Source organism: Diorhabda sublineata, chromosome 1 (genome assembly GCF_026230105.1).
Source record: "Diorhabda sublineata isolate icDioSubl1.1 chromosome 1, icDioSubl1.1, whole genome shotgun sequence".
Lineage (NCBI taxonomy): Eukaryota > Metazoa > Arthropoda > Insecta > Coleoptera > Chrysomelidae > Diorhabda > Diorhabda sublineata.
Window position 1 is genome coordinate 2,738,194 of NC_079474.1, and position 21,729 is coordinate 2,759,922.

General features: G+C 33.9%; 1 protein-coding gene across 11 annotated transcripts in view; it reads left to right on the top strand.

Moving 5' to 3' along the window:
- LOC130442063 (SH3 and multiple ankyrin repeat domains protein 2) overlaps window positions 1–21,462 on the top strand; it is a 194,564-nt gene extending 173,102 nt beyond the window's left edge. For 7 of the 11 annotated variants that reach the window (XM_056776091.1, XM_056776099.1, XM_056776082.1 and 4 more), the window contains 10 exons: window positions 5,690–5,887; window positions 5,947–6,184; window positions 7,811–8,077; window positions 8,135–8,400; window positions 8,457–8,770; window positions 11,431–11,719; window positions 11,845–12,087; window positions 13,904–14,117; window positions 15,070–15,332; window positions 15,528–21,462. In XM_056776091.1, coding sequence (XP_056632069.1) covers window positions 5,690–5,887; window positions 5,947–6,184; window positions 7,811–8,077; window positions 8,135–8,400; window positions 8,457–8,770; window positions 11,431–11,719; window positions 11,845–12,087; window positions 13,904–14,117; window positions 15,070–15,332; window positions 15,528–15,796 — 2,561 coding nt within the window. In that variant the 3' untranslated portion in view covers window positions 15,797–21,462. The remainder of the gene's footprint in view (window positions 1–5,689; window positions 5,888–5,946; window positions 6,185–7,810; window positions 8,078–8,134; window positions 8,401–8,456; window positions 8,771–11,430; window positions 11,720–11,844; window positions 12,088–13,903; window positions 14,118–15,069; window positions 15,333–15,527) is intronic. The other 4 variants (XM_056776073.1, XM_056776064.1, XM_056776129.1 and 1 more) reach the window with 1 other exon arrangement.
- The last annotated feature ends 267 nt before the right edge of the window (window positions 21,463–21,729 follow it).

The following is a 21,729-nucleotide window of genomic DNA, read 5'->3' on the forward strand; positions in this document are numbered from 1 at the left end:
ACACATTTATTGTCATTCCATTTGAAAATGAGTATCTCATTTTTTCATCGGAACTACCTTTTCAAATTTTTACATTTCTTTTGAAATTGGACACTTTTCAGTTCTATTTCTTCCAATAGTTCCCTTTTTAGTTTTAAAAATAACAAGTGACTACTAAAGAAATTGTCGAAATCTTAGTAACATTCCTAAAGGTTCACTTGCAGCTTCGCCATTTTCTTTTCCACCATCAACATCTAACAATCATTGCTAAATCGCGATGAACAATTCTGTCTTCTTTGTTCTGGACAGCTTCAGCGTTATCTTGGAAATGAAGCACAGATATCAATTCAAGATAAGCATTCCTACTAGTACAATCGGTACACAAAAGTCTTCATCTTAGGACCAGTTTATTTAATTATCACATCGCACACTGTGTCATCAACAATTTCTTCAAAAATTTTAACTGGATATAAGTTAGCAGGTCATATTTTCCAACTTCCCACTTATTTCCTAGTGGACAAGGACTATAATATGCGTAGGAACTTTTTTCCACTTTTTTCTTTTCTTTGCACTTCGGGAACTTCCAGATCGCTATTATCCACATCTTCTTCGTCGGTGAGACAGTCAACCTCGGGAGGTGGAGTAATTATTTCGATACCTTCCGGGTATTAATAATCCGCGGTTCCCTCAAATCTGGACAATCTCAACGTCCAGCGTCCTCGATTGAAGACACCAACATTTAAAGAAATCTTGTACAAATCTAAATAGACTTTTGACAAAATTTTTGTCTTCACTATCAAAATTATCGTCACTCGAGTCAAAATGATGTCCAATTCATAATGTCCAGCAACATTGGGAACTTCCAGATCGCCATCATCCACATCTTCTTCTTCGGTGAGACAGTCAACCTCGGGAGGTGGAGTGATTATTTCGGCTTCGATACCTTCCGGGTATTAATAATCCGCGGTTCCCTCAAATCTGGACAATCTCAACGTCCAGCGTCCTCGATTGAAGACACCAACATTTAAAGAAATCTTGTACAAATCTAAATAGACTTTTGCCAAAATTTTTGTCTTCACTATCAAAATTATCGTCACTCGAGTCAAAATGATGTCCAATTCATAATGTCCAGCAACATTGGGAACTTCCAGATCGCCATCATCCACATCTTCTTCTTCGGTGAGACAGTCAACCTCGGGAGGTGGAGTGATTATTTCGGCTTCGATACCTTCCGGGTATTAATATTCCGCGGTTCCCTCCAATCTGGACAATCTCAACGTCCAGCGTCCTCGATTGAAGACACCAACATTTAAAGAAATCTTGTACAAATCTAAATAGACTTTTGACAAAATTTTTGTCTTCACTATCAAAATTATCGTCACTCGAGTCAAAATGATGTCCAATTCATAATGTCCAGCAACATTGGGAACTTCCAGATCGCCATCATCCACATCTTCTTCTTCGGTGAGACAGTCAACCTCGGGAGGTGGAGTGATTATTTCAGCTTCGATACCTTCCGGGTATTAATATTCCGCGGTTCCCTCCAATCTGGACAATCTCAACGTCCAGCGTCCTCGATTGAAGACACCAACATTTAAAGAAATCTTGTACAAATCTAAATAGACTTTTGCCAAAATTTTTGTCTTCACTATCAAAATTATCGTCACTCGAGTCAAAATGATGTCCAATTCATAATGTCCAGCAACATTGGGAACTTCCAGATCGCCATCATCCACATCTTCTTCTTCGGTGAGACAGTCAACCTCGGGAGGTGGAGTGATTATTTCGGCTTCGATACCTTCCGGGTATTAATAATCCGCGGTTCCCTCAAATCTGGACAATCTCAACGTCCAGCGTCCTCGATTGAAGACACCAACATTTAAAGAAATCTTGTACAAATCTAAATAGACTTTTGCCAAAATTTTTGTCTTCACTATCAAAATTATCGTCACTCGAGTCAAAATGATGTCCAATTCATAATGTCCAGCAACATTGGGAACTTCCAGATCGCCATCATCCACATCTTCTTCTTCGGTGAGACAGTCAACCTCGGGAGGTGGAGTGATTATTTCGGCTTCGATACCTTCCGGGTATTAATATTCCGCGGTTCCCTCCAATCTGGACAATCTCAACGTCCAGCGTCCTCGATTGAAGACACCAACATTTAAAGAAATCTTGTACAAATCTAAATAGACTTTTGACAAAATTTTTGTCTTCACTATCAAAATTATCGTCACTCGAGTCAAAATGATGTCCAATTCATAATGTCCAGCAACATTGGGAACTTCCAGATCGCCATCATCCACATCTTCTTCTTCGGTGAGACAGTCAACCTCGGGAGGTGGAGTGATTATTTCAGCTTCGATACCTTCCGGGTATTAATATTCCGCGGTTCCCTCCAATCTGGACAATCTCAACGTCCAGCGTCCTCGATTGAAGACACCAACATTTAAAGAAATCTTGTACAAATCTAAATAGACTTTTGACAAAATTTTTGTCTTCACTATCAAAATTATCGTCACTCGAGTCAAAATGATGTCCAATTCATAATGTCCAGCAACATTGGGAACTTCCAGATCGCCATCATCCACATCTTCTTCTTCGGTGAGACAGTCAACCTCGGGAGGTGGAGTGATTATTTCGGCTTCGATACCTTCCGGGTATTAATAATCCGCGGTTCCCTCAAATCTGGACAATCTCAACGTCCAGCGTCCTCGATTGAAGACACCAACATTTAAAGAAATCTTGTACAAATCTAAATAGACTTTTGCCAAAATTTTTGTCTTCACTATCAAAATTATCGTCACTCGAGTCAAAATGATGTCCAATTCATAATGTCCAGCAACATTGGGAACTTCCAGATCGCCATCATCCACATCTTCTTCTTCGGTGAGACAGTCAACCTCGGGAGGTGGAGTGATTATTTCAGCTTCGATACCTTCCGGGTATTAATATTCCGCGGTTCCCTCCAATCTGGACAATCTCAACGTCCAGCGTCCTCGATTGAAGACACCAACATTTAAAGAAATCTTGTACAAATCTAAATAGACTTTTGCCAAAATTTTTGTCTTCACTATCAAAATTATCGTCACTCGAGTGACAAAATGATGTCCAATTCATAATGTCCAGCGATATCACCAACATTGGGAGCTTCCAGATCGCCATCATCCACATTTTCTTCGTCGGTGAGTCTTTGATACCTCCAATCTGGAGAATCTTCAACGTCCAGCGTCTTCGATTGAAGACACCAAGATTTAACGAAATGGGTTAATCACTTTATCTATTGGTGAAAACCTCATGGAAATCCGTTCGGTGCGCTCGGCGGAGATGCATACCTAGCATGAGACAAGCGAAGACACACATTGTTGGATCTGGTGCATCTCATACCAAACTAAATAGGCGCGAAATACACACCATGGGCATCACGGACGATCCGGAATGCCGCTGGTGCATGGACGAGGATAAAACTGCTGACCACGTCATCTGTGAGTGCCCAGTGGTACGAACACTCGCAGCTCGCTTAATGACACCGAAGGGTTCAAGTTAAACCACCTGATCGGCTTCTCAAAGGACATCTGGTTAAATGAGGCACGATGGGCCTATCTGAAGGCCTACTCAACGAATTTTTGGCCGTCCACAATCGTACTTTGAACAATGAACTATCTGTTTGGTAACTTTTGAGTTTATCGCAATCAAATAGAAAAAATAACAAATTGAAAATTTCCTATTGTAATTTTTGTTGATATGGTTACAGCATGTGCATAAGTGAATGTATCCTTGTATGTTAATTTTCTAAAACAATACCAGGGCCTTGCTCTAATTCAGGAATGGCTCACTTAGATCTTCTCTTTGGTGTCCCTATATAGTCAACTACAAAAACTGTTTATTTGCCAAATTAAAATTTTATTTAAGTCAATATTTCAATTTGATTGTGTCCATAAATTACTGACAATACAGATTAAACACAACAATGACGTGATAATTCTTTTCTTTTATTTATAATAATTATTATTCAAATACATTATCTACTTTAGTATGGTAACAAAAAACATTACACACTAAAATGACGTATGACACAATGTCATATGTCGATAACTTTGTCAACCATTACGTCATATACAACAACTTTTTATTTGACACAACAATGTTACATTCTTTTTGTTTTAAAACTCAAAATTCTCATTTTAATTTTATTAATGATTTTTGTCAAAAAAAAAAATGTACCACCTATCGTGTAGACAACGCAAATTATAAACAAAACGACTTGGAATCGTTTTTTGTTTGGAATTGTTTCCTAGATGTCTCCCCCTCGTAACGTCATCGCTAAATATATCCACGAATAATACACAATACGAAAAAAATGACGTATGCAAAACCAAAGTAGAAACGGTGAAGGTTTTCCATCACGTGACTAATACGTCAGCACAATATGCATATGATTAAAATCAATATTTCTGACAATTGACAAGTAGAAATAATCGACTAATATTCCAAAGGTCGGACTTTTACGAATCGATAATTAAAAAAGAAATTTCATTTATATGGTTTACAACGACATATTTACCATAACTATTTTGATAAAATTATCGATATACTGGGTGAACAAGTTTCAAAATCCAAAATTAATTTAAATTATTACTGGAAAGTTGATTTTTTAAAGAAACATATTTAATCTACCAATAACTCAATTAAAATTTCAACGTTTTTTCCTAAAGTTTCCTAAAAAGCTTGAATATCGACGTTTCGATAAATATATCACCATCATCAGGGTACCATTCACATAAAAATTTACATAACAGACGTCAGAATTAAAATTTAAACACATACAGACGTCGATATGTCAGTCATAAGAAAAAAAATGTACCGTGAAAACGAATTTATTGAAATAATTTATAAAATGAATTCGAAAAAAGGTTACTGTGAGATCGGATATTTGAAATTCTCTCGATAGCAGCACTGCAGATTGGTTCCGGCGCTCAACTAAAGCCAGCGCCACTGTTTCCATATAGATACAGCTACCGGTCGTCCAGAAAGCGGCGCGTCGACAACAGAGCCCGTTTTAAGAATTTCTCCGTTCTCCGTTGAACGAAATTGTAGAAGCGAGTTCGGAAATTGTTGTCGAATTTCGTTAAACATAGTTTCGTAATCCGCGTTCATACTCAGATACGACGTAACAAAAAAAAAATTTTCCCAAAGCGTGAGCTTGTATCGGTTATTCATAGTGAAAACGCGTGTTATCGTTATCTGAATCACGAATATGGTTCGTTTTGATCTTTTTCGACAGCGTTGCCAGACTTATAAATGCCGATTTTTCGGAAGAATACAGACTTTTGAAAAGTTCTAAATGGAATCCAAGGCCCTCTATATCTAAGTAGTACTTTACATAGATTTTGTATTCTAAAGCTTCATTATCCATAGCTTCTATGATTAAACTTAATGCACGTTCAAAACACAGCAAACATAACCTCAAAGTGTCAAATTTAAATTTTAGTTCGTTCAATTATTAAAATTACGTCATTTATATTGAGTCACGTGATGGAATACCTCCACCGTTTCAACTATAATTGAAATTTTTGTGGAATTAAAAAATTTAAACTGTTATTGACATATTATTGACATATTTGTTTTAAAATGTCTACCATCCGGATACATCTATTTCATTCACTTGACATTAACCTCGTGCCTTTACAAATGATATGATGTTACTCAGTGTTCGCACTGGGTGTTGCAGATAAAAGTCTCGGAGATACCAGCGACATCATCAGCGATAGCTCCGGAGTGGGCACCGCCAATTCCGATACCACCAATTGCACCATATGGATGCCTGGTAGTACTGTGGTTTGTATCGAATCGTATTCGTCGAAGGAAGAAGGACACATTGATATAAGGGAAGGAGATATTATAGAGGGTGAATATCTCGAAAATATCCGATGATTATTCAATTTACGCTGAAAAATTATATTTCAGTTCTTGCTGCAACCGATGATGGTTATTTGGAAGGAAAGACGAAAAGCGGCGGAGGACGAACGGGTTATTTTCCCGCGGCTTGCGTCCAAGAAGTCCGATTGCGCCATCATAATATACAGGCTACCATGATAGTGGCTAAAGATCCCAGACCGCCGAGTCAGACTTCTAGTAGAGTATTGGGAAGAAGAGAGAGTACTTCGAAACATTTTGCTACTGCTCCAAGGGCTACCAAAAAAACGTAAGTCCAAAAATATATAATTTTTTCTTAAATAATTTAAATTTTATCAAATTTTGATATTTATTATCGGAGTATAAATTTACAATTCAAATTTTGACTTTATTTTAACTTTTATCTCTTGTCGTTCGCTGTTGTTATAGCCAATTAAAGACCACAGAATTATTCGTAGCTGTGTTACAATATAGGAAAAGGCAAAGTTTCAAAAAAAAAGAAGAATAACCTATTTAGCCTCGTTATTTAGCTCAAACAGTTACTTGTAACTGTACTTACCACACAAAAATAAATGTACAGTCTGAGATTCGATACAATATAAACAAATTTGACATTTACAGGGTGAATCGACGTTATTAAAAATTAAAAATCGATGTCAATATATTTGTAAAGACATTTTACGACTTTGACAGATAAATAAATGCCTTTCAATACATAGAAAAAGTGCAAATAAATTTATAATTCAAATTTTGATTTTATTTTAACTTTTATCTCTTGTCGTTCGCTGTTGTTATAGCCAATTAAAGACCACAGAATTATTCGTAGCTGTGTTACAATATAGGAAAAGGCAAAGTTTCAAAAAAAAGAAGAATAACCTATTTAGCCTCGTTATTTAGCTCAAACAGTTACTTGTAACTGTACTTACCACACAAAAATCAATGTACAGTCTGAGATTCGATACAATATAAACAAATTTGACATTTACAGGGTGAATCGACGTTATTAAAAATTAAAAATCGATGTCAATATATTTGTAAAGACATTTTACGACTTTGACAGATAAATAAATGCCTTTCAATACATAGAAAAAGTGCAAATAAATTTATAATTCAAATTTTGATTTTATTTTAACTTTTATCTCTTGTCGTTCGCTGTTGTTATAGCCAATTAAAGACCACAGAATTATTCGTAGCTGTGTTACAATATAGGAAAAGGCAAAGTTTCAAAAAAAAGAAGAATAACCTATTTAGCCTCGTTATTTAGCTCAAACAGTTACTTGTAACTGTACTTACCACACAAAAATCAATGTACAGTCTGAGATTCGATACAATATAAACAAATTTGACATTTACAGGGTGAATCGACGTTATTAAAAATTAAAAATCGATGTCAATATATTTGTAAAGACATTTTACGACTTTGACAGATAAATAAATGCCTTTCAATACATAGAAAAAGTGCAAATAAATTTATAATTCAAATTTTGATTTTATTTTAACTTTTATCTCTTGTCGTTCGCTGTTGTTATAGCCAATTAAAGACCACAGAATCATTCGTAGCTGTGTTACAACATAGGAAAAGGCAAAATTCCAAAAAAAAAAGAAGAATAACCTATTTAGCCTCGTTATTTAGCTCAAACAGTTACTTGTAACTGTACTTACCACACAAAAATAAATGTACAGTCTGAGATTCGATACAATATAAACAAATTTGACATTTACAGGGTGAATCGACATTATTAAAAATTAAAAATCGATGTCAATATATTTGTAAAGAAGTTTTACGACTTTGACTTAGAAATAAGATTTAAGTTCAAATCAATTAATCATAAACATTAATTTTTGATTAAAAAATTTCTATAAAACTTGAAGAGTACGTTGAACCTCCTTGAATATCGGCTATTAATTTTTGTAGTTACTCACATCTTCCTGCCGAACCGCGTACAGTGGTCCTGCACAAAGGTAGAAAAGGATTCGGTTTTATTTTAAGAGGAGCTAAGGCTACATCGACTCTAATGGATCTGACTCCTTCTGAAACTTGTCCTGCTCTACAATACCTCGATGACGTCGATCCCGGGGGTGTTGCAGATATAGCGGGGTTGAAGAAAGGGGATTTCCTATTGGAAATAAATAACGAAGACGTTTCTTCTGCTTCACACGAACACGTAGTCGATTTGATAAGGTATTTACTCGATACGTCATCGAATTATAATTATTTTAAAGGGGTATATGTTTTAAGAAAATCTGGTGACCTGGTGCAAATGACGGTGATGTCGATGGGACCTCCAACTTGCGGTGGTTTACCTTTGAGCAAATCTTCGATTTTACCAGGAGGAGCTGGCGCGATACCTTTGGGTAGACAATTCGCTACTTTACCAAGGAAAGCGATCAACTATTCCGGTACGTTGGGTAGGTCGACGCAAGCGCCTTTACCGCCTCGAAGAGATCCCAAAACGACTCTAAGCGTTGGAAGAGCCAGAGCCAAAAGTATGGTTGCAGGTTTAGGTGAAATTCTAACGGAACTTTTCACATTTTCTCGATTTAATTTCGATGATTTTCAGGAGGAGAAAAAGACGAGACTGATGATATAACTAAATCAAGTTCCGTCGAGTCGATTCACCAATCGACTCCCGGAGGAACTTGTACTTCAACGCCGGTTCAACCAAGAACGGCGTCTATAAGACAGCGACCTTCTTCGGCTAGTCTTAAAAATTCCGTGTTAGAAGAATTGTTTCAAAAACAAAGAGACGGCGACGCCGTGAGTCAGTGCTCATTGATGACCAGCTCGAGATTTCTTAGCTCGAACGCTTCCGGATCGCCAAGCAAAGGAAGGGTGTACGCCAGCGTCGCAGAGATGAAGAGAAGTAAAAGTAAAGTAAGTTTTGGATTTTTCTTCGCGAATACTTTCCCATCTATCAGGTTTAGAATCATAATAAATCACGCTAATTAAGCTTCTTCGACATTCTAAAATCCATTTATCCAAGTTAAAGATATCGGAAATTAGTTCTACGATAAGTTGACTTCTGGTTCGACTTTATATTTATGAATTATACTAACCGGAGATTTCCTTTGATTATAAAAATCTTTAGAAAGATATATTCTTTTCGAGTTATCTACCAATTAATACAATCTCATCGAAGCTAAAGTAAATTAATCCTAACCTAAAGGAAACTATAGTAAATCTATACTAATCAAAGCTAAACTTGACCTAATTTAATCTAAATTTACTTAATCGGAATTGAAGTAAACTTTACCTTATCGAAGATAAAATAAATTTAATAAAATCAAAGCTAATGTAAAACTAACCTAACTAAAGCTAAAGTGAATCTAATCAAATCGAGACTGAAGTAAACCTAAATCAAATCAAAGTGAACCTTATCTAGTTGGAGTTAAAGTAAACTTAACCTAATCGAACCCAACATAATTTAAGTTGAAGTAAACCTAACTTAAATTGAGCTAAAATAATAAAATCGAAGCTAAAGAGAACCTAAAATAATCAATGCTAAAGTAAAACTAACCTAATCGAAGCTAAAGTGAATTAAACCTAACCTGAGCAAAGCTGAAGTAAATCTATACTAATCGAAGCTAAGCTAAACCTAATCGAAGTTAAAGTAAAATTTACCATATCGAAGCTAATGTAAACCTAACCTAACTAGAGCTAAATTGAATCGAGCATAAACTAAACCTAACCAAATCAAAGCTAACGTGAATCTTATCTAGTTGAAGCTAATGTAAACTTAACATAATTGAAGCTAAAGTAAACCTAACCTAGTTGAATCTTAAGTAATAAATTCGAAGCTGAAGAATAACTAACAAACATTGAGCTAAAGTGAACCTTACCTAATCAAGGCTAAAATTAACCTAATAAAATCGAAGTTAAAGTAAACTTAACATAATTTAAGCTAACGTAAACCTAACCTAATCGAAGCTAAAGAAAACCTAACTTAATTTAAGTTAAAGTAAACTTAACCTAGCTGGAGTTGAAGTAATAAAATCAAATCTAAAGTAAACCTAACCTAGTTGAAGTTAAAGTAAACCTAACCTAGTTGAATCTGAAGTAATAAATTCGAAGCTGAAGAAAACCTTACAAATATTGAGCTAAAGTAAACCTTACCTAGTCAAGGCTAAAATTAACCTAATAAAATCGTAGCTAAAGTAAACCTAACATAATTTAAGCTAACGTAAACCTATCCTAATCGAAGCTAAAGAAAATCTAACTTAATTTAAGTTAAAGTAAACTTAACCTAGCTGGAGTTGAAGTAATAAAATCAAATCTAAAGTAAACCTAACCTAGTTGAAGTTAAAGTAAACCTAACCTAGTTGAATCTGAAGTAATAAATTCGAAGCTGAAGAAAACCTTACAAATATTGAGCTAAAGTAAACCTTACCTAGTCAAGGCTAAAATTAACCTAATAAAATCGTAGCTAAAGTAAACCTAACATAATTTAAGCTAACGTAAACCTATCCTAATCGAAGCTAAAGAAAATCTAACTTAATTTAAGTTAAAGTAAACTTAACCTAGCTGGAGTTGAAGTAATAAAATCAAATCTAAAGTAAACCTAACCTAGTTGAAGTTAAAGTAAACCTAACCTAGTTGAATCTGAAGTAATAAATTCGAAGCTGAAGAAAACCTTACAAATATTGAGCTAAAGTAAACCTTACCTAGTCAAGGCTAAAATTAACCTAATAAAATCGTAGCTAAAGTAAACCTAACATAATTTAAGCTAACGTAAACCTATCCTAATCGAAGCTAAAGAAAATCTAACTTAATTTAAGTTAAAGTAAACTTAACCTAGCTGGAGTTGAAGTAATAAAATCAAATCTAAAGTAAACCTAACCTAGTTGAAGTTAAAGTAAACCTAACCTAGTTGAATCTTAAGTAATAAATTCGAAGCTGAAGAATAACTAACAAACATTGAGCTAAAGTGAACCTTACCTAATCAAGGCTAAAATTAACCTAATAAAATCGAAGTTAAAGTAAACTTAACATAATTTAAGCTAACGTAAACCTAACCTAATCGAAGCTAAAGAAAACCTAACTTAATTTAAGTTAAAGTAAACTTAACCTAGCTGGAGTTGAAGTAATAAAATCAAATCTAAAGTAAACCTAACCTAGTTGAAGTTAAAGTAAACCTAACCTAATCTAAGCTAGCCTAACCTAACTATAAATATTTCCAGTCCTCGGTTAGCTGAATAACAAAAGGCAGTTCCCAAAATTCGAATTTAAATAAAAGTTGAATAAATAAAAACGTGAACAAAAGTTACCTTTTATTTTTTCTCACTCTCCCCGCTCCAGTCAAGCCCCACTCCACTAAAAATATCCCCTTCCTCCAAAATAAAAACATCCTGACAATTTGTAAATACAATTCAAAATTTCAAACTGGACATACAACCAATCCAATTATTGGTATAACCGGAAGTACTTCGATAAATGGATTCTACTACTTCGAAAACGCTAAACTAATTTTTTTTATTATGATCCTAAACCGTTCTGCATCTATCGATTAATATTGATTGTGTAAATTGTGTATACAGAACCCAAAAACGAAATTCGTCGAATTATTCGCCGGCGGAAAAGAATTGAAACGAAATTTTCACAGTACCCCCGATTTGGTTCAAGAAATGGCGTATAATTCACAAACATTACCGAATAAATTCCATCGTAGTCAAGAAGATATTTCCTCTTTATTGGGCAATCGAAGTTTACCGCCTCCTAGTCATCCTCCGCCGCCGATACCATCACAAGTGCAATTAGTCAAGGTGGATATTTCGAGGAGCAAACACGCCGAATATGATCATTTAAATAGGGATATCCCCGACGAAGGTAACCTAACCTCACTTAACATAACCTTATTTAAGTCGCCGTCTTATTACGGTTATTAACAATTTTTTTTTCCTGTTTGTATTGAGTGTTGAGATTTATTATTATTTTTTTTTATTATTTTCAAGGTATTGTGTCTTCGTTTAATCCTACGGCGAACGCTAAATTGTATGCTTCTCCGGAAGATATGAAAACTGTTGGTTACAGATCTAAAAGTTTGCCTTCCCATGTTGCCAAGACGCAATTGAGGAAATCTCAAAGTATGCGAGCGAATAATACATTCAAACCCACAAATAACACATCTAATGAAACTCAAGTTAATAATAACCCTTATGCACAGCCCATTAGGGCCTCGAGATCACATTCAACCGGTAAGTATTGACAATTTTTAATTTCAAGAATATTCTTCTTCTATCAATTATCGTTTCATTGCTCTGCGAAGAAAAAAAAGTTCCTATATCAGGGAAATGTCTGAAATATAATCATCTCTCACATAAAAATTACCTTTTCCATTAATAAAAAAAATTTTAATGATATATTTTTGTTAAAAAACATTCTTTATTGCATTTAATTGTAGGCAACCATTTTTACGCGTCACTTATATATGTAGATCTATGACTTACGTTCATTTCTGTAATCTACTTAATTGCATTTAATTGTAGGCAACCAACTTTACACGTCACTTATATATGTAGATCTATGATTTACGTTCATTTCTATGATCTACTTAATTGCATTTAGTTCTAGGCAACCAACATTACGTTGTACAAAGTTTTGAACTTAATTTATGTAGGCAACCAACGTAACCAAGCGTAAAGCTGAATACTACGTTCTGAGCTGAGCTTGTTTTTTATTTTTTATTTCTATTATCAAAAAATGAACAAGAAACGTTTTATTTATTCACGTCATGGAGATTTGTGATTTATATTCAAATTTCTAAAATCCATTTTTCATTTCAATAACGTATTTGATTTCATTTCGTTATAGGCAACTAATTTTACGTTATAGGCAACCAACATTACGTACCAATATCAAATAACGTGTCTCAAAGATAAATTTATGTTTGTATTTTCGAAAATATTGCCTTACATTGACAGAAAACGAAAAATGAAACATTTTACTCGCTTATATGATCAAGATTAACGATTTAAATTCAAATTTTCAATTTCTAAGGATCATTTTCCATTGGAATCACGTACTTTATTGCATTTGGTTATAGGCAACTAACATTACGTTATAGGCAACCAACATTACGTACCAATATCAAATAACGAGTCTCTGAGATGAATTTAATGTTTCTATTTTCGATAATATTGTCTTATATTAACAGAAAACGAAAAATGAAACATTTTACTCGCTTATATGATCAAAATTAACGATTTAAATTCAAATTTTCAATTTCTAAAATCCATTTTTCATTTCAATAACGTACTTTATTTCATTTCGTTATAGGCAACTAACATTACGTTATAGGCAACCAACATTACGTACCAATATCAAATAACGAGTCTCTGAGATGAATTTAATGTTTCTATTTTCGATAATATTGTCTTATATTAACAGAAAACGAAAAATGAAACATTTTACTCGCTCATACAATCAAGATTAACGATTTAAATTCAAATTTTCAATTTCTAAAATCCATTTTTCATTTCAATAACTTATTTTATTTCATTTCGTTATAGGCAACCAACATTACGTACCAATATCAAATATAGTGTTTAGAGATGAATTTAATGTTTCTATTTTCGATAATATTGTCTTATATTGACAGAAAACGAAAAACAAAACAGTTTACTCGTTAATATGATCAAGATTCATGATTTACATACACATTTTCAATTTCTAACGTTCATTTTTCATTCCAATAACGTACTTTCCTCCATTTAAATACAGAAAACCAAAATTACGATCCTCATACTTTGTTTTGAGCTCAACATATGGGTGCTGATTTCAAGTTTTGGGATTGTGGAGGAGCCACCAATATTCAGAGGTGGAAACTTTGAATCCTTATCACGAATTTCAATTTATATTTCTCAAATAGTGAAAAATAATTCATATATCGACATTATCATTTACAATTTCATCGTTCAATTCAAGAAAAAACTTCAACGGCCTTGAATTTAGACCGCTAACACTAGATGAAACATTTCTTTTCACATATTTTATGTTTAAACGACGTTTCAGGATCTAGAGAACGTAGAAAAAAGACAGTATCCAATAAATCGAATACTAAATCGTCAGTATTACCCGGAGCACCTCCCATACCGGAACCTGACTATAGTTGTAGCGATTCCGATGGAGAAAGCGATAGTATACCAAGGAAATGTGACAGTTTGGCTAGTCGAATCAATAATGTACAATTACAAGCTACTGAAAATAGCGGAAACAGTAACGCAAGGTAAGTAGATCCTTAATAAGTTTAGTATTCTTTTTGTTACTTTCTTTACCGTATTTGTAGGTGTTTTACCTTATTTTTTTCGGTTTTTAACTGTTTTAATTAATTTTTAGCTCTAACCGAAGTTATTTCAATACTTTTTTCATACTTTTTACTGGTTGAAACGTTTAAAATTCTTTTTGATCATCTTTTATGAGTCTAAATATATTTTGTTATCAATATTTTTATTTATACATTCTTACTAGCTAAACGCTTGTGGTTCTTGTTAAATGTATTCCTAATTGATAATTATTGAACTGTTCTTGTTCTTGTTCTGAGAACAAAAGACTCTTGAGCTCCAACATCGTACCTCTAGCTGTATCAGGTCAACCTCAAAGTCATCCAACCATCGAAGGCGCGGTCCTCCAAGTACTCCGTACATAGCTCTGCGCGTGTATCGATCAGAAGGCATGTCTCAGACGCACCCCACCATCAAATCTGGCTCGCCGTACATCTCTCTCAGCTCAGCATTTCTCCGGATCCTCCACGCACCGTTCTCGCAAACTTGTCGTTGTTATAGTCCATCCGTGGACGGATTATTGTCTTGTAAATTGCCAGCATCGTGAGAGCCTTCACTGGACCGCCCAGAAGAATCTGTTCCCCGTTGCAACTCTTGTTGTCACGTCATTAGGCCTCAAGATGTTTGAATTGGTGGCACACAGGGAAGCGAAGTTCTGCGACTTGGAACGTGGTTTGGGGTTTTCCTTGAGGTTCTAATGATTTTGTTCATTGAGAGCCTATTGCAAATAGTTCCTCCTGGATTCCTTCGGATGCTTTCCCTCCAGTAAGAAAATGAATAATGTTGTCGCTAGTGGTCTACCTATGTTCACAGTAAAAACCCCGATTCTAACTATTCCTAACCTCCGATATTCTACTGAACGTTCAATTTCGTTTATTTTTCTTTTTCGAAATCTAGTGGTAGTTCTTCCGGTAGCAGCTCCGTTCCTCATAGTTTCAGCGTCGAAGAAATCCAACGAGGACGATCCTTATTGAAATCTTCTAAATCTTATCCGGACGAACTATTGAAGAAACAAAAAGACGCCGATGTCGCGGACGCAGATGGCGATAACAGTTCTTCCGGTGTTAGTTCCGATCAAGAAATTACGCCATGCGGTAATCCCGACATCACCGATTCGAACAGCATCATTCCTCCCGCCAAAAATCAACGACCACAAATAGGTAAGTCATCGCCATAGATACAGAACTTTGTTTATTTATTTATAAACTTTATGTACGCGCGCGAAAATAAATTTTTTATGACGTTTATAACAGCAATTAATTCGTTTTGTCAATGCAGTTGCTGTTTACAGTACAATTGACACACTGTCAATCGATATACTGCCAATTATTTGACAGAATGCTTCATTGTTATAGGTATGTCTAAGCGACACGCGGTTTCTTTGGCTCAACTGCCGCCACCTATAGAAAACGAAACTGACGAAAAAGAAGAATTCTGTTTACCGCCGCCGCCGGAATTCGGTGAAAACAATCCGAATTTTAGTGAGGTGGTAGTGGCGCCACCGCCGCAATTCAGTGATAACCGACAAGTAACTAGAGTTAGAATAGTAGGCGCCGTACCAAAGGGCACATTGGCCGTTAACGCGCAACCGAAATTGAAACAGAACCGACTGCATAGTCAGTGAACGATGAAGGCTGACATTTAAAACACATCAATGTCGAGGGTTTTTTTTTATATTAATACACTTTTTTACTAGCATTTAATACTCAATTTTTGATATTCGATAACGAACAAATTTCCAGCAAGCTTTATAGAAAAATATTCCTTATTCATATATCGGTTAATTGACTTATAATCGGTAAATCTTTACTTAATCCTGGATCCTTGAGTTGAGTGATTATGTGGATTCCCCCTTCCACGACACTTAAATTCTTTCCTATCCTGTGTGTTTTATTTCATTTCCCCTTTTTATTCCTCGATTTGACTCCGCCATCGTATTTTCTCCTGTTCAGTGTCTTTTGTTGTATTTCCCTCCATTTCAATCCTCAATTTACTCCTGCCATCTTATTTTCTCTATACTGTGTCTTTTGTTTTATTTCCCGCCTTTTTATTCCTCGATTTGACCAAGCCATCTTATTTGCTTCTGTCCAGCTTTCCATCAACGTTTCAATCCATCTCTTCCAACAAAAGTTCATTGAGATTGAGATCCGGATTCTAAAGAACTTTGTTTATTGACACCCTTTTTTGGCTATTTTCCAGAACATTATCTGGTTCAATAGGAGGTTGCTGGTTCATAGCCGGTTCGAAGAACCAGTAAAAATGATTCCAAAAATTCCTATTTGCAATAATTGAAGGTAATTTAGTTAAAAAAAAGTGATGAGATCTATAAAATACAAAACATGCTGCGGGATATGAAATTTACTAATAATTTAAAGAAGATAAGTTGACAATATATTATTGGAGAATTTTCTATAAAGTTTGCAATACTTAGTTACTACCTAGATAATCATTTATCTTATATAATGTAGTATCTAATACCTGAGTTTGTACCGGTAGACACTACTCAGTATTAACTGCATAGCCAGCTTCAAAATATCCCTTTTATAATCACAGATATTGAAATATTTTTATTTCCAAATTATTCTACCATGTCAGTGTTAATTCCCACTATTATTCGTTATATTTCGATTAGAAACGCAAAATTAAAAAATTCAATACATTTCGAAAAATCTACATCAAAGATTTCACATCAAATTTGTTTTTTTTTTTATCTCCTATTTCATATTTGACTGCCAACTATAAAATAACTTGTAATTAGCCTCCCTGAAGAGATTTTGCATGTAATTACACTCCCTGAAGAGATTTTACATTCTCTATACCTTTTGGTGAAAACTTTGTATTCAAATTAGAATTTTTAATGATACAATACGATTAAATAAAATTGTGAAAATTGCCTGGGCAGTCGACGTGTTAAAATTTCAACCCAATGGAAATATTTGCACATCTATGAATCAAATGTCTGTTTTATTAATAAAATCGCTCATAATTCGATATTTTATCCTATTCAACTGGCTAATAAAGTTGTAAAATACTTTTTAAATTTTGATTTCGTCTAATTAAGTCTTTGATAACTTTTATATTCAAACAAACATTCCGTCATTTACCTATATTATATTATTCATCCTGCCAAAATATATATTATTAGAAATGATATTTTTTGAATAATCGAGGTATTCGTATATAATATTGTTGTTGGTTACTGTAATTATTGTGATTGTATTTGATTTAAAAAAAAATATTGAAACAGTTGGTACCGTCATTATAATCGGTAGAGTAAAATTCAAAAAAACTTAATTTATAGTATTACAATTTGATTTTATTTCATTCTTATGAGTAGTTAGAGGTACCTAACTTCAAAATAATTTATCGATTTACCTTATTTTGATCTCCCTTTTTTATTTTCGAACTTAATTTGTTTACTACATAAATATTCTTTACTACTCCATATTTATGTGTACAAGTTGTCAACTGTCACTTTCTGTCATTTTCTTCTTTTATTCTCCGACTTTTTCTTAACTCAACCACAGTTACCGCTTTTTTTCTCACTCAGAGTTCATTTTTTTCAATATCATTAGAATGTTTAAAAAAATTAACATTTTTATGACTCGTTTTTTTTATTTCGTGATGTAATATTCAATTTTTTAATACGGAAACATGTTATATTTAATGATATTCTTGTACAAGTTGTCACCTGTCATTCTCTTCTTTTATTGTCGGACCTTTGCTTAACTCAATCACACTGAATGCTTTTATCTTATTTATTAAATCACTCAGAGTTTATTCTTTTTCAGTATCAATGAAATGTTTAAAGAAATTAGCATTTGTATGATTCGGTTTTCTATTTCGTGATTTAATATTTAATTCTATGATACATAAACGTGCTTTATTCAATATTTTTGTATAAGTTGTCAACTGTCACTTTCTTCTTTCTTATTGTCGACCCTTGGATCAACTACAATTATCTCTTTTCTCCTATCTCCAATCTCATAATTTATTATTTTTTAGTATCAGTTTTTTCAGTACATTATTTGTTTGTTTCTTATCTAAAATTTCTTATCACAGTAATATTTAAAAAAAAAAATTGAAAAATCATTAGTTTTATCAAAAAACTTTATTTAACGTATTAAATAGACTTAAAGTCTTCTTCTTTTTAACCTTCTTTATTGAGTCAAAATTGGCTAATGCCTGTTTAAAAATGGTCGTCGTGGGGTATACAAAAGCTGTTGTCGTTTCTGTGTGGATTGTGAAGTTATTTGTTGGATTTTAGACATTATTATACCCTGATTTATTTCGAAATCCGTTCTTAAAGAGATGCTACTTAAAGGAATGTTTCCTACCGGAAACGTGGTTAGGTCTGAAAAGCTAGGAAAATGGTGGAAAATAAGCAGAATTCAGATTAAAGTTCTTTCATCTGATGAAAAAGAGTTGGTCCTTGTACTTTTCAGCTGTCACTTGATAAATTTTGGGAATCGCTTGGAAGCTTATTCGCAGACTGATTGACAAAACTGCAAAAATAGTCAGCTCTGCTGAATTAATTTCGACGAAACAGATCTAATACTATGAAACAAAAAACAATGCAAAACAATCCTCAGGGCCAGAAAAAAAAAACAAAAAAGCTAACCCAGGTACAGGTTGTTTACCCCACGGTGGCCATTTTGACGTAGATCAGCTTACTAGGACAAACCCCGAGAAGGTGTGGCAACCATCCACGAGGCTTTTAGCCACCGGTATGATATAGAAAATATTCCTTGGGCTATTCTATACCTTCTGTGAAAATTTCAAGTAAATCCAGGCAGGACGGAAAAATTGCGAGGCAAAAATCGATTAAATAAGTGCCACAAACGATTAAAAACTTACGCCAACATTATTTGTTTACCCCACGGCTGTCATTTTCGAAATAAGCATCAGCTGATTTTGACAATTGCTTAATAAATTGAACATACTCATATATCGTGAAGTTAGCAATGTATTATTATGGTTTTTATGAATTTTATGATACCGATTACATTATTTATCACAACTGAGTGCCACTCGAAATGGATTCCCTTCATTTTGTTTATAATGGTATATTTTATGTACTATTGTGTTATTTGTTTTTGTAAGATATGCTCAAATATTGCCTATTCATCGATTTAAAAAAAAATAATAGGTTACAATTGTAAATATATGGGGTTACAGTTACTGTATGACTATTTTTTGTGCAGTAACTATCGTTTCGTTTCTGTTGGAACTACTGTCGAATTAGACTCTGGATTTTTGCTTTTCCAAGATCTCAATTGTAACTGTTTGAGCCTTGAATTTTCTAAATGTTCCAGAACCATCAAACTAAGAAATTATTATTAACAATAGCTGCTTTCCATTTCCTCAATTATGTGAGTATCTTATTCTCAGATTAAGACGTCACTACTCAGTAAATGAAAGGAATGAATACCACAAAAAATTCACTATCATCATCGGTGATCCAACCGCGGTACACAGAATGACCGTGACGTTCATAAATGTCAAAAATAGTTCAATTTGTTAAGAAAACTGTAATAACGCACACAATTTTCGCGCTTGTACGCGCTCTCTACGCCTAAATTAATTTTTTACGCGCTGATCGTCAAAAACATAACCTCACTTTTCTAGTGTAGTTTCTAGTTGTACATACCCTGAAAAATTACTTCTACGAGTGAAAACTGATGGAATTTGTACGTGCTCATGAGTGTTCATATAACAAACAGTCGGCTAGATACAAGAAAACTAAAATTTGGAACATAGGAAATCATTTTCCCATTCGAAAATTCCATGATAAGGACGAGTGATTAACTACCCGATCTAATCGTAATTATTTTTGGTCGAGTCACTCAATGAGTTTGAAAGTTGATCATATAAACTCTGATTTATTTATCTATGTTTAAAAAATCGTATGGATCTATTTCGTTAATTTTAAAATATGTTGTAGTAAAGTAACTGTTGATATTTCTATTCAAAATGGGTCTCACCAACAAACGCCGTGTCAAATGTCGCAAATTTCCTTATATACATGCACAATTGAGGTTATGTCGTCATTCTGTACACCGCTTTACTGTCCAAAATCGTTTTAATGCAAGCAACCTTCCAATTAGACAGCCCAGTGTTTAATGGTTAGATCCGATTTACACTGTGAATAATTAATGACAATTGACATATGTTAATTGTTGATCACCGTTCAAATTTCTTTATATATACGCACTTTTAAGGTTATGTTTACGAGTGAATCTGAGTTTACAAAACGCACTAAAACACACGGTCTCAAGCTTATACAGATCGCTGGTAAAAACTCAGTTACATTTCAGTTGTGAGACGTGCATTCAACCGAGTTGTGACGTCTCAAATGAGTTTTGATTTCAATGAAAAAAATATTTCAATCGGAATTATCAAAATTTCGATGTCAAATGTCAATTGTCACTAATTATTCATAATCTAACCTTAAAACACAGAGCATGCATTAAAACGGTTGCGGATGGTAAAGCGGTGTGCAGAATGACGCTAATAAACATAACCTCCAAGTATATGAAGAAATTTACGGAATTTGACACGGCGTTGGTTGGTGAGACCCATTTTGAATAGAAATATCAACAGTTACTTTACTACAAAAGATTTTAAAATGAACAAAAAGGGTCCAGACGAATTTTTTAAACATAGATAAATGAATCGGGGTTTATATGATCAATTTTTAAACTCTTTGAGTAGAGATTCAACGAAACATGATTACGATTAGATCGTGAAGTTAATCACTCGTTCTTATCATGGAATTTTCGAATGGGAAAATGATTTCCTATGTTCCAAATTTTAGTTTTCTTGTATCTAGCCGACTGTTTGTTATATTAACACTCATGAGCACGTACAAATTCCATCAGCTTGTCACTCGTAGAAGTCATTTATCAGGGTATCTGCAACTACAAACTACACTAGAAAAGTGAGGTTATGTTATGTAAAAAGTTAACTTCGACGTCCAGAACGCGTACAATCGCGAACTTTGTGTGCGTTATTACAGTTTTCTGAACAAATTGAACTTCAAATGTAGCTATCGAAATCAAAAGATAAAAATCTGAGTCTAATAATTACAATCGACTAGATCTATCAGAAATATTGAGGTTAATAGAATTTTTTTCATGTATATATTATTTCTGAACCTATTTATTTCACCATTTATTAGTATATAAACAGTGCACATATTGGAATACACTAGTTGTTGAAACAGTTCACTTAACAGAATCTCAAATGGTTGTTTTTTTTTTATTAATAAATGCTATGTCTTAAGCTAAATGTGCGTTTTTTATTCCCGAAAAGATATTTTAACGAAACCCTTTTTAACCACACAGTTTAATAGGCTGCTACCCTTCTTATTATTTTTCTTTGTTTCGGTATTAGATCAACGCATTTTCTTAAACGATTTTTGGTGATTTTCTCTAGTGGGTTGGTGCCCCTGACAAAGTGAGCTCTAAACTAGTGCTGGAATGAAAGAAAGTCTTACAAAACCTGGTGTTGGTTTGCGTACCCGGTAACTCGTGTAACAAATCCAACTACGATGCT